Source organism: Protobothrops mucrosquamatus, unplaced genomic scaffold (assembly GCF_001527695.2).
Source record: "Protobothrops mucrosquamatus isolate PMUCROS unplaced genomic scaffold, P.Mucros_1.0 scaffold368, whole genome shotgun sequence".
Taxonomy (NCBI): domain Eukaryota; kingdom Metazoa; phylum Chordata; class Lepidosauria; order Squamata; family Viperidae; genus Protobothrops; species Protobothrops mucrosquamatus.
In genome coordinates this window covers 456,486-469,869 of record NW_015386702.1, presented here as the reverse complement: position 1 = coordinate 469,869, position 13,384 = coordinate 456,486, and the positions used below count along the sequence as shown (strand labels likewise).

The 13,384-nt window shown below is 36.8% G+C and overlaps 1 protein-coding gene across 1 annotated transcript in view; it reads right to left on the bottom strand.

The window, feature by feature from the left end:
• Positions 1-3,964: 3,964 nt before the first annotated feature.
• Positions 3,965-13,384, bottom strand: part of BTBD7 (BTB domain containing 7) — a 45,939-nt gene continuing 36,519 nt past the window's right edge. The window contains exons 8-10 of the mRNA XM_015815696.1: positions 8,882-9,060; positions 7,677-8,105; positions 3,965-4,784 (exon numbers count right to left, since the gene is read on the bottom strand). Of these exons, the coding sequence (XP_015671182.1) occupies positions 3,984-4,784; positions 7,677-8,105; positions 8,882-9,060 (1,409 nt within the window). The 3' untranslated portion in view covers positions 3,965-3,983. The remainder of the gene's footprint in view (positions 4,785-7,676; positions 8,106-8,881; positions 9,061-13,384) is intronic.

Genomic DNA, 13,384 nt, shown 5'->3' with positions numbered 1-13,384 from the left:
ATGCAGGTTGTAGAAAAAACACTTGCATAGGACATGAAGTGGGTTTAAGAAAATTTCTGAGCCTTTAGCATTGAAGGCACTTTTTATACCAGTAACAGCACAAGAATTTTATCATGGACACTTAACATCTTTCAGAAATACATACAAGTATAGAAACATCAGTTTTAATCCTTCAGCTTTCCCCAACATTCCACAAATATCCATCCACCATATAAACAAACACACAGTCATTGGAAGTAACTAGAGTAAAAGTGGTATCTCCGGACCTTTTCAAAATAACTTACACAACAGATGGAAATGGTTTATATTTCAAGGTAAAAAAAAAGTATTGAAAGAGAAGATATTAGCCCTTTTCCATTCCTTAACAGGCAGAAAAAGACTGAAGACAAGCTTAAATACAAGATATACTAAATGGCTAGCAGGGCAATTTTACTTTAAGCTTGCAGGACTACAAGAAGTAACTTTGTAGTATTGCAAAAAATAATAATTGTAAACACATTGGGTGGATGTCAAAATGCCTTGTGTGGCACTTCCCTCTACAATAGCAGCCCTTTGTCTTCTGAAAAATGCAGCTGACCACATACTGGTAAAGCAGCATCAGCTCCTTGTGCCTATGAAAGATTTAAACATTCTCAAATATTGTACATGCATGGAAATGGATCCCAGCTGCAGTTTAAAACCCCCTTTTCCTTTGCAGGATGCATTCAAAACAACATTAGCAATTATCTGAAGCTATTTTATGTTAGTTCAGCTACAATCTCTGCCATACATATGTGATTACAGAATACTTGGGACTTCTAACAAATTTATCTATTTATTAAATTTATTTACCACCCATCTCATATCAAAATGACTCTGGATGGATTTATTCCAATATTAATATTATTCCAAAAATTAAGATTTTTTTTAAAAATGTACTGTGCTTTGAAAAATGATACATAATCATTTATTACAGTAACATGGAAGAGCTGAGATTTTGTTGATTATGCCTCCTGCATTTTGAAGACAAGAGCTTTAAATACATCTCATGGTAAATAACCTGTTTACCAGAATGTAAAAGTAATTTCAATTATGACAATTTCTTTTACTAATTTGTTATTAGGCAAAATTGGGGAGGGGAAACTATTACATTCTTGTGATTTATTGGGTCACATATTTAAAAAAAATGTTGTTTGCTTTTTGCAAACACAGAATAAAATCAAGATGACTTTAAAAAAGGGATGGGTAGGTAGGATGAAATTCCTTATGCAAAGTCAGAAGAGTTACCTGGAGGACCACAGATAATTTTACTGAGATGTAATTAAAACACACTAGTAATTAACAAAGCTCAAATGCTGATGGGGATTAATATTCCATTTATATGTGGCCCAGAGGAAAAGGCAATAAGCTAGAATTCTGCAGCCTCTCCAAATTCTTTAGGTCTTCTGCTCAAATGGGAATATTTAGGCTTAGGTTATTAAAGTAGTACAACAGTCCTTAGGTCTGCTACAGAATTACCTTTATCTTAAACATTTCTTACAAATGATAGCTTACTTCATTTATGGAGTGTATGTTTTTATGCTTCTCATAAGCTATTCCACAGTAAAAGAAAAAGTAAACTGAGTCTAAATGAATTATCTGAATCAATTCAATAGCTACTCTTGAGACTGAAAATTTATGCCTCGAGTTTCTCATGCATACATGAGGACCCAGATTGTTGGGGACAATATGTTGACTCTGTAAACCACTTAGGGCTGTAAAGCACTGTGAAGCGGTATATAAGTCTAAGTGCTATTGCTATTGCTATATTCTATCACATTTTACTAGTAAATTGGCTTGGTGTAGAGTTGGAAAAAAAGCTACTTGAAATAGAATGTTAACATCTAAAATAGACTGTTCTATAGTTTGTTTTGGGAGTGTACCCAAATCCAGGAAATTATCAAAACAGCCCTATCCATGATCTCTACAAGACAAAGCCAATATACGTAGAAAGATTGAATTTCATTTTTGAAAAAAGAAAGATTTTCAGAAATCATAACAGATTTGGTGTGTGTGTGTGTGTGTGTGTGTGTGTGTGTGTGTGTGTGTGAGAGAGAGAGAGAGAGAGAGAGAGAGAGAGAGAGAGAGAGAGAGAGAGAGAGAGTGCTGCTACTGGAGATGACAAAATAATGGATTCTTATTTTTATCAGTGCCCAAATTGAAGCAAAGCATCATTCTTGAAACAAGTTTGACAGAAAACATGTTTAAATTCCAGATTATTAACAAGATGCTTGACAAGTGACAATAAATGATTATTTTATCCTCAGAGTGCTGTCTTATTACTTAACTTTTCACAGAATGTATTTTTTTTCAGTTCACAAAGAGGTAACACAATGCTTGAAATTAATGTAATGTAAACTATCTGGACGGGGTATTCATTCTCATTCCTCTTTAACAATGTTTCCCCTTAAAGGGTCAAGACTGGGAACTAAAAGATTAGTGGAGACTTTTAAAAAGGAGCTCAGAAAAAAATTAAAAACACTTAAACAAAATGTACATTTCAACAGTCTCAAGCACAGTATTTAAAAATAGATTTAAGGTTAGCTAACAATGTTAAAAAAGATTCAATGTTGCTAAGGTTCAAGTGATGGAAGAGCTGTATTTTAGAATCAACCACCATATCAAGTCAAGCCTTTGCTAGGTATTACCACACAGTGGTACTGAAATTTTTCCAGTCCATGCAAAAGAAATACGTGGCAAGTACCTGAAACAACGGACTGCTGAAATGGCCATTCTTAGTGGCAATAATCTATCAGCCCAGCATCTCCTCTTCGTATTCGTAAAACCCCAAAGAACCTTTTTTTCAATACGTTTTAACCAACTTCAACAAAGTCCAAACTATTCAAGAGAGGAATGAAGAAATTAAGTGCTAAACTGTTTATAGCTCATTAAGTTGTAGACATTACTCTTCAATAAGCTTTCTGTCCACAAAACGAAGTATATATAACGTTGCTAAAACTGCAGCCCTTGATTTCTTCAGAGGCAGAAAAAAGGCAGTAAGCATTCCTCTTGACTTCTCCACTGAGGAGGGCTGTTCTACCAAAATGCAGCATTAACACCCATGTCAAATGTTAAAACAATTGTTTTCTCGCCTTCTTATACTTACCCTCTATGTGTCTTTCTAAAATGAAGAATCAGAAAAGCACGTCTACAGAACTGTCACAAATTTGAAGCACTAGTTGCACTGTCACCAAGGGGCTTAGAAAGTGTTTCTTCAAAGTGTTCATGTTCCAAAAGGAAAAGGAAATATTTTCAGAAATTGTAAGGGACTTGTACTCCTCACTTTTAAAGAAAATCCTGGCCACAGATATTACTGAGCACTTGCTACATCAACAGCCTGAGACTTGGTAAACAGAGCTTACACATTAGACTGGATTTCTTGTATTAGTGGTAAAGCAGAAAGGTTACAAACCTAACCAGAGCAGTTTTGTAAGTGTGCTGTTCTTTGGAATTCCTATTGTCATTAAAAAATAAAGACAGATATTTTCATCATCTTGTAAGAAAATACATCTTAAGTATGCAAGTATGCAGCCTAATGCACACTGAATACTGGGAAATGATTTCTTTAAAAAAAAAAGACACTCAAAATAGTATGAACATACAGTCCTATAAAATATGACAGTAGAAGTTTAACATACCAATATAAAAATTAATAAAATTAATGTACAGGTGCAAAAAGGCTACCTTTTATTTTCCTCTTTTAAAGGTGCCAGTTAAAATATATTTTTGAGAATTTTAGCAAACTCTGTTGAAAACATAAACCCTGAAGCAGCATTCCAAATAAACTGGGAGCATGCCATTTCTTAATGAAGCCATGTATATACAAAAATAATAATTAAAAAAATGATATAGCGGCTGGCATTGGGAGAAAAAAAAACTGGCCGGAGAAAATCTCAGGCCAGGGATTTCAAAGACTGATCTTTCACAAGTCTTAGGCACGGAGAAGAAGTGGAGGTGGAGGGTTTTCAGAGGGCAGATTTTTTGTATAGGAAGTCGGGAGACTTTCTTCCTCTACTCACAACCTCTTCTCTTTCCAGATCTGCATTTCTCTGGACTTCACTTTCCAGGGGCTCCGTGTTGGCCAATCTCCTGCTAGATGGTTCGTTATGGATTTCTTCCCTGTACAAAGGCAGGGAAGGTCTACTAGAGGTTAGGCCGTACGTTAAATCCGTTTCCATTTTTGTTCGTCCCCTTGCGTGAATGGATATATTCCCAGGGTTCTCCTGGGCAGCCAAAGCCAAGTCCAGCCGCTGGGGAGGTTGTTCTAAGACATTGAGGTGTATCGTTTCATTTTTTTGTCTGTGTGAATGCCCTTCTTGAGAAAGTGCATAGTCTCTCCTAGAATCTTCTAGTTTTTTAGGAGAGATGTGGTTAGGTAACTGAGTGGTTTTTAAGCCGTTGGGTGATGCTTTATTGTGGCTATATAAATCTGGGCCAAAATAGATACCTTGGGAAGGTAAAGGGATGTGCCTGGCAAGGGAAGGAGTAGAAGGCCTGCATGCAGCATTTGAGAAATCGTAGAAATCGGGATATTCCTGCTGATTCTCTCTAGGGTCCAATTTTTGCTCAGCTGAATGTTTCTTCCGTGAACTATGTATGTGCCTTGTCTGAATGCATGAAATGTGCTGAGGTGGTCCTGGTGTAACTTCCGGAACAGGCTCCGTGTCCACTGTAAGCTCTGGCAGCCTCCTGTCCTTCAGAGACATAGTTGACACACCCATTGCAATATCCGGCATTAGCTCATTGAGAACAGGCTGATGAATACCCTGAAAAAGAGAAAATCAATTTCAACTTGTGCTGTCATCATCTAGCTGTGCCAGGACTACATTGCCCTACAAAAATCCAGCATTACACAGTTTAAAGTCTGACATCCAACTTGCCCTGTTTTATATATCATATTGTATTTCCTTTTCCAAAGCTAATAAGAAATAATTATTCATAAACTATATAGTATTTTATATTAATGTTTATATAAGCAGTTAGCTTTTGAAATCAAAGGCTCTGATTTGAGCACAAAGAATTGAGGCTTTCTAAGCAAACTAGTTAAAAAGTCACACATGACAACAAACATAGTCATATTAATGCAGAAAAGTGAAATAGCCCAACATCTTACCAAAAGCAGAACTTTTGTATAGTCCTATGTGCAGGCCTGTCAATTTTGTGTGTTTCCTGTAGAGATGCATTTGGATTGCTTATTAATGGGAAGCTCCTACTGAATTCATTAATTCAATAGGCAGATTCTGAGAAGTAATAACTGTACATGGAATGCTTTAATTATGATTTGTTGATAATACAGGTAACACTGGTCAGCAACAAATTTATCACAGAGATTGGAATAGGTGTTCTAAGCAGGCTTTTTAAAAAATGAAATCAGACTTTTTTTTATCAGTTATTTTTGCTTGTGACTCTATCTTTATTATTATTCATGTTCAAATAATGACATTATGCTAGTATATTTTAACTATCGTTAACAATTATTTGTAACCCAATTATTACAAGTATTAGTAGATAAATAGGTACTACTTTGGTTGGAAGGTAACAGTGCTCTGTGATATCATGCTGGTCATGGAAATGTCTTCGGACAGCGATGACTCAATGGCCTTGAAACGGAGAGGAGCACTGCCCCCGAGAGTTGGCAAGGACTAGCGGAGTAAAATCCACAGGGACTCCTGTACCTGTACCTGTTGTTTTTTTTTACTTTTTATTACAATTATTGAACAAAATCTATTAGGATTGCTTTTCTGTTCAGGAGTTTGGATTAAAAGACCAAGATCCCTTACAATCCTATGATTCTATGACACTCTGATAGCACTTTTTTATTTAAAAGTAAATCCATTGTAAGTAATTTAAACAATCTTGAATACACATATATATATAAATCTCAAACAACTCAGTGCTATTTATGACTTGAACAAATCTTTAGAACAATCTATATCAAGCATGACTTAAATTTCAGAAAGGAGTAACAGGTGATTTCAAATGGGAAAAATCTGAATAGTTACGCCTGAAAATAAAGCCCACAAATCAAAGCTCTTGTAAATTCAAGTGGTCTTATAAATTCTAAACATATAAATAACTGCAAATAATTTCCTTCTTAAAACAGTTGATCAGTAGTTAGATTTTTAGTAAGATATCCTAAACATTCAAGCTTTAGTTTGTTCAGCTTCATTCAGTGAGATATTTTTTTCACTACTTGGACTTAGCACTAGGAATGATCTAAATATGAGCAGAGCTTCCTACAGGATCATTATGAGAAGTTTGTTAATAATGAAAAGAAAACACATTTGACTATTCCCCTTACAGCAGAAGAACTGTTAACTAAGTAGAATGTATTTCTAGTATAATTTACATTGTGACTTTTCACGAAACGTTACTAAATTCATGATTTTTATGCATAAGTCCTTAAAAGCCAGCTTTTATTATTTATAGACTATGCTCTGTAAGAGGAACCATGCCATTTTATATATTTATAACATAAGATTAAAATATATTTAATATATTATATATTAATGTTTTAACACATACCCATGTGCATGTGTGTGTTTGTATGTGTTATATTATTATGCATTATATAGATTATATTACAACATATACCATATATTACCTTTTTAGCTTCAATACTGTAAACCTAAACTTTAATTCTGTTTTTAACTGTTCTTATTTAGGCTTTTATATCTTGTGACATGTTTTTATTGTAAGCTACCCGGAGTCACTTAAGTGAAATGGGCAGAATGAATATGTGACAAATAAAATAAATAAATAAATAAATATTTATACGTTGAATGGCTACCTTATAAAGTTTTTTCATCAGCTGTTGGCTGAAAGTGGTTAATAGGATTTGGTTTGTTTTTTTTTAAGTATACACTTTCTTCATTTCTTTGATAAAAACACAGAAGAACCAAAATTAGTATCTTATGCATAAACTAACTTAAAAGCAAAAGTGTAAGAGAAAACTCTTCACAGAAAATTTGGATGCAATCTATAGGAAAGGATTTAATGTGAGTAAAATTCCCAGCTACTACATTCACTTATTCTGGTTTACCATTTTTTTTACCTCTTGATATGTTCCTTTGATGGCCTTTGGAGGAAAATGAATCCTTGAGCAAGAACTTGGTTTGCTGCCCATTGTGTTAGCTTCTGCTTCATTTAAACCTTCACTGGATTACCTCTTCTACACACCATATAAATATTTGCTTTATTTTTTGTAGGTTAATGCTATCTAGCAGTCCTGGCATCTTCATTGGCAAGAGCTTGAGTCAATTTATTAAACCAATCTGCTTTGTCACATAAATCTATCTATCTGGAGGGCTTGTTACAGTCATTTGTTATCAACTTAGACCACAAGGAAATTATATAACAGCTTGTACCACCTCCTGTAGAACAATTCAATGCCACAGTGCTTGATCACAATCAACGGTGTCAAAATGAAGCATGCTCCATTTCCAACGGTTATAATGGTAAACTTAAAATGCCAAGTCTTATTCGCAGCACCCTGCAGTAGTAAATTAATACCGATATACATCTACGTTATATAGCCACCCATCTCATATTTATGACTCTGGGTAGCTTACAAACAGGTAAAAAAATATACAACTTAAAAAAAAAATCTCTTAAATTTAAAAATGTATTGTGTGCATAAAATAAAAAGACGCTCTTACCACTTGCTTTTCAGCAGCCACCACGGCTGCTGCAGCTGCAACTGTCTGTCTTCCCAGGCCTGTAGTGTTAGTGCAATCTGGAGGTGTGCCTTTCACACTGGAGAAATAATTGGGCAGGGCAGCTTTGGGAGCTGTTCTGGCATGGAAGAGTGAATGGTTACAAGGGTAAGAAAAAGAACGTGAGGGATGCTGACTCTGGGCTCTTTGCTTCCATCCAACTTTGAACTGACTGTGAACTGGAGTTGCTGGTGGATGATAAGGAGGGGGAGGAGGAGGCAGTGGTGGATGGAAGGCCACAAAAGAGTCTAGGTCTGTAAACATGGTTTCTGCAGTGGGCGTGCTGTTCACACGACATCGGCCTGACTGTCTCAAGCTCAGAAGTGGGCTTTCGTCTCCAAAGTGCTCGTCAGGGAAGAACTTGTGAGGATTCTGCAGCAGAAAGACAGAACAAGAAATGCAGGGAGAGATCACAGAAACTTCTGCATTTCAACTCTTCAACTCCATACAGATAAATGGATGGTCGTACTTTGTCCTCCATGCCAACAATATGGAAACATGGTATGTTTGCATTACAATTATTTTGCCTGGGCAAAACAAACATAACATGCCAGCCCAATGGGATCTATATACGTATCTAATTACAGAGTGGACAAGTGGGCAAAATACAGTAACTTTTCCTGTTCCATCTTAAGCATAAAACTACATAAATTCTCATCCTGTAGATCATGATAGGGTGACTCTGTACTGTATGGGCTTTAGGTCTAGGGCAGGGTTGGCAACCCTGGCTCTTTTATGACTCGTGGACTTCAACTCCCAGAATTCCTGAGCCAGCATGGTTTTTAACATCTTCCTGAGCCAGCAGGGTTTTTAACATCTTTTTATCAGCATATTTGAACCTAAAGCTTTAGATGACTACAATTTTTATTAAGCATTTTCATTGTTTTGCATGGTAGATAACTCACATTTAGAATAGAGCAGTATAAAGGAGCAATGGGAATACTTTCTTGCTCATCAGTTAGAAACCAGGTCATCTGACCTACAGTATTCTTTTTTGACATTACAATATGTAACTGCAATGTTCCCTTTAAGCTTTCCTCCGTGAATGAGTGCACTCTTCAACACTTTTGCACATGCTAGTTACTTCTGACATTGAATGCATGCAGGTTCCACCAGCTTACTTGCATGCTGCCTTCATCGCTTCATACCTGCAACAACTCAGCAGCAGAATCAGAAAGTCCAAATTCCCTCAATACACGGATCTGAATCTCATAACTGACCGTGGCTCCTTCTCCACAGTTCAGAGCATAAGCTCGCTGGACTTGCTCAGTATGGCGGAGCTCTTGCAGCCGTCTGACCATTTCTTTAACAACAGAGAGATGAGGAACTGAGAAAAAAACAAACCGAAAACAATCCGAATTGAAATTTGTTCTGCATCCTTGTAATGAGCTTCAACAGAGCCCAAGTTTATTTAAGGTAGATATTTACGCTAAGAAAGAACTTATCCAAAAGCAATTGTTCAGAAAGACATGTGTCAGCAATAATGACTCAAGCTACAAAGTTGGGCAGAGAACAATACAGATGAATTTCCTTCATTTCCATCTTATAGTGAAACCCACTGAAAACTTTACCATTCAGATCAGTTTTCCCACCTGAATTCAGTATAAGCACCTGAAGGCAGGACAAGAAGAAATGGGTGGAAATTAATCAAGGAAAGAAGCAACCTAGAACTGAGAAATTTCCTGACAGTTAGAAAAATTAACCAGTGGAACAGCTTGCCTCCAGAAATTGTGGGTGATTTTAAAGAAGAAATTGGACAACAATTTGTCTGAAATGGTATAGAGCAGTGATGGCGAACCTTTTAGAGACCGAGTGCCCAAACTGCAACCCAAAACCACTTATGCATCGTTGGGTGCCGGGTGAGTGTGGCCCATTGGGTGGGTGTGGCCCATTGGGTGGGCATGGCAGCGGGGGGTAACGGCAGACTGGGTGGGACTAAAAAGTTCAATCAATCAATTCCAACTTTGCAAGATTTTTTTTTCCTGCGAGAAGTTGAAATTGACTGATTGATTGAACCTTTTTTTTTTTTGCACACGGTGGCAGAGGCCTAAAGTGAAAAGGTTTTATAAAACCCAGCTGAAGGCCTAGGACTGGGGCGACGGCGCGCGTGCCCACAGAGAGGGCTCTGAGTGCCGCCTCTGGCACCCGTGCCATAGGTTCGCCACCACTAGTATAGAGTTTCCTGCTTGAGCAGGGGATTGGACCAGAAGAAAGAGCTCCAAGATCCCTTCCAATTCTGTTATTCTGTTATCGTTCCTGGATGTTCTTTATGCAAAATGGACCATCAACACTACCCATCCTCCCAAGTATTTCCAAATTTGCTCTATGGGTCGAGATGCACTCTGCAGCACATGTGGGAATCCTCTCTAATGCTATGCAATCGAGCTGCCGGTACAACTAAGGTCTAACTCCTTTTACAGTATTTCCCCACTAATATTTTCCAAGAAATCTCTTCATTCTACCTCTTTCCATTAGTTTAGCCAATATGAATAACAGAATAACAGAATTGGAATGGATCTTGGAGGTCTTCTAGTCCAACCCCCGGCTCAGGAGGGAAACAAATGGCTGTCCAGTCTCTTCTTAAAAACTTCCAGTGTTGGACCACTTACAACTTCTGGAGGCAAATCGTTTCACTGATTAATTGTTCTAACTGTCAGGACATTTCTCTTTAGTTCTAGATTGGTTCTCTCCTTGATTAGTTTCCATTCGATGTTTCTTGTCCTGTCTTCAGGTGCTTATACTGAATTCAGGTGGTCTGAATGGTAAAGTTTTCAATGGGTTCACTAAGATGGAAATGAAGGAAATGCAGCTGTACTGTCCTCTGTCCCTTAAATACATTGTAAGATAATTTTTAACAGAGTTTTGTTGCAGCTTCCAAATCTGTCTGTTATTTAATTTCCAGAAGTTCCCTCTTTGATTGCATATTTTTTTTGTCATTTTGAATTGGGGAAATAAATGAAAACTGCTATGTAAGAAAACAAGCTTTCTATAGTTTTTTTTTTTAAAGGATCCAACTACCTCCCAAAGGGAAAAAAAATCCTCCTGAAATATTCCAGCTTCATTCATCTTCATGAATCAATGTTGCCCACTGTGGCCTTCCCCCCCCCCCCAAAGCTTTCAAAGTCACCCGACCCACCACAAATTTATTTGTCCTTACAAGCGCTATCCAGCTTGGCTCAGTGTCTTCAACTATTCTGGTCACTGATCAAGGCTGATCATCACCAGCTGATAATCCTATACCAATCCAGTGACTGGAATTAATTTCAAGGGTTGACGGTTTGTGTTCAACAATAATTTTCTTGATCATAACCGCAAGATAACTGTAGCAGCTATGCAGCTCAGCTTTTATTATGCTGTTCACAACTCCCAAGGATTGTTTTGCATGAGGAGGAACACGTGTAATAAAAAGCAGTTTTCTAGCCAAATCTGGGCATCCCGTTTTCTTCTCTCTTACCACTGATGGATTGCTGTGAGTAGCAAAGCATGGGACAGGATCAAATACCTTTACTTCCAATACCATATTGGCAGCTGGCAAAAAGCTAATTCTTGAGTGCTGGCACCACACTTGTCCTCCTGAAATTCACTTTTGGCAGTTCATTTAAGCTTAGTTCTTGGATTGGCTTCAATGAAGGTCAGCATTTGGAGGACTGCTTTATAAAAGTCTTTCTCTTATATATAAACTTTAAATGAAGAATGCCCATAAAAATTTCTGGCATCACAAGAACCTTTGCACACCATCCACTGTTTATGCATGTTCTAATACACATGCTATACCCCAAACTTGAAGCAACCATGGCTACATCTTGTTTTATATCAACAATCTCTGTGGTACTTCTTAGTACGAATATATTATGTCAAACATAAACATCCACCACTTTCTTTTTTGATTATGCAGAAATGTATGTATTTTTAAAGTGAGTCTCACATTAATCAAAAATACCAAACTAATATGAATTTATGAATTATGCAAGCATGCATTACGGTGAACTAATACATTTTACTTCTGTCTAAACTTGGATAATGGAAATGGAAAAAGGGAGAAATGTTTTTTCTATTAACATATTTACGTTGGACCAGCTTGCACAGGACAAAATTCCCACATTCATTTTTTTTTCTTTGCAATGAAGAGATCTAGAAATGCCCTGTTAAAATTATCAGAGTATTATGACCCTATATTCATTATCATACACTTGTCCTCCTGTTTTTATTTTTTCATGAAACTCTAATCATGTTGACTCTGGTATTTCAGTGTTAAAGAATTTTGCAACCAATAACAATGTATTTATGAATTGGGTTTATAAACATACCTGGAATTTCATTGGCTACAACTGAAGGAGGACTGGACTGATTACTGGTCATTTGCTGGTGATTTATCATATGACAGCACTGTGGAACAGCATTGTTTACCATGTAGAGGGTATCTGGTACATTGGACATTCTAACCATCCGTAAACGGACAAGGTCAGTTTGTTCTACCATCATCTCATCCAGAAGTGACTGAAACAACAAAGGTAAAAGAAATGTTTTGCTCTAATGTACTGATATAAAAAGGTAATAAATACTAGATATAGCCTTCTTTTTTAAAAAAGTGACCATATAATAGTAGATAAGAATAGATAATAAAATATTACATTCCAGAAAGTATAGTTTTCTTTCCTTTATGTATAATTTTATATATTCTTTATATTAAACATGGGCAGCTTCTACTCTTATGACTCACTAATCCTTTTTTTTCATGTAAATCATTCAGATGATTTTAATGGGCTCACTAATATTCAAAGAAGCTACTCTGCTAATGTGGGTCTTAATTCATCAATCTTACAAACACAAACCACCTGCATATTACCTGAAATATTGCTGATAACCAAAAATATCAAAGGATTTCACTGTACAAAGAACAAGGGTTGCAAAAAAAAATCTTCATGTAAAATTTATTTATTTATTTATTTATTTATTAAATTTATATACCGCCCTATCTCCCTTGTGGGACTCAGGGCGGTGAACAGGCGATACTAAAAACCACGAATAAATAAATAGTTTCTGTTTTAAAATCGAATTGTAGTGCATTATAGTGCAAACTGTCTTGAATAAATAATGCACAAACAGAAAACAGGATCAGATTTCACACTGTCTGACCAATCTGGGAAACTGAATTGCATCAAAGATCTGGATTATCTCTCCCTACACCTCTGGTGGGCAGAAAGTGGCTGGCAAGCCTTTCTTCTTGAAAGCAGTCCGTAGAAGAAGACATTCACAAAGAGTGTGCAGTTCTTTCTCTTGTAAATAAAAGCACGCAGTCCCTTCCTGCACACCCAGAAGGAGGCTGACAGTCATGGCTCAGTTCTGTTTAGGAAGAGGATGCCTTCCTCTGTCCAGGCAAACTGGAAAGTGTATATATGTATGGGGGTGAAGGGGATGGAGCATGCTCAGGGAAAACTCAAATAGATGAGAAGAGATAATAATAATAATAATAATGATAAAGTTGGAAGGGACCTCGGAGGTCATCTAGTCCAACCTCCTGCTCAGGCAGGAAACCCTATACCATTTCGGACAAATGGCTGTCCAGTTTCTTCTTAAAAACTTCCAGTGTTGGCGCATTCACCGCTTCTGGAGGCAGGTTGTTCCACTGGTTAATTGTTCTAACTGTCAGG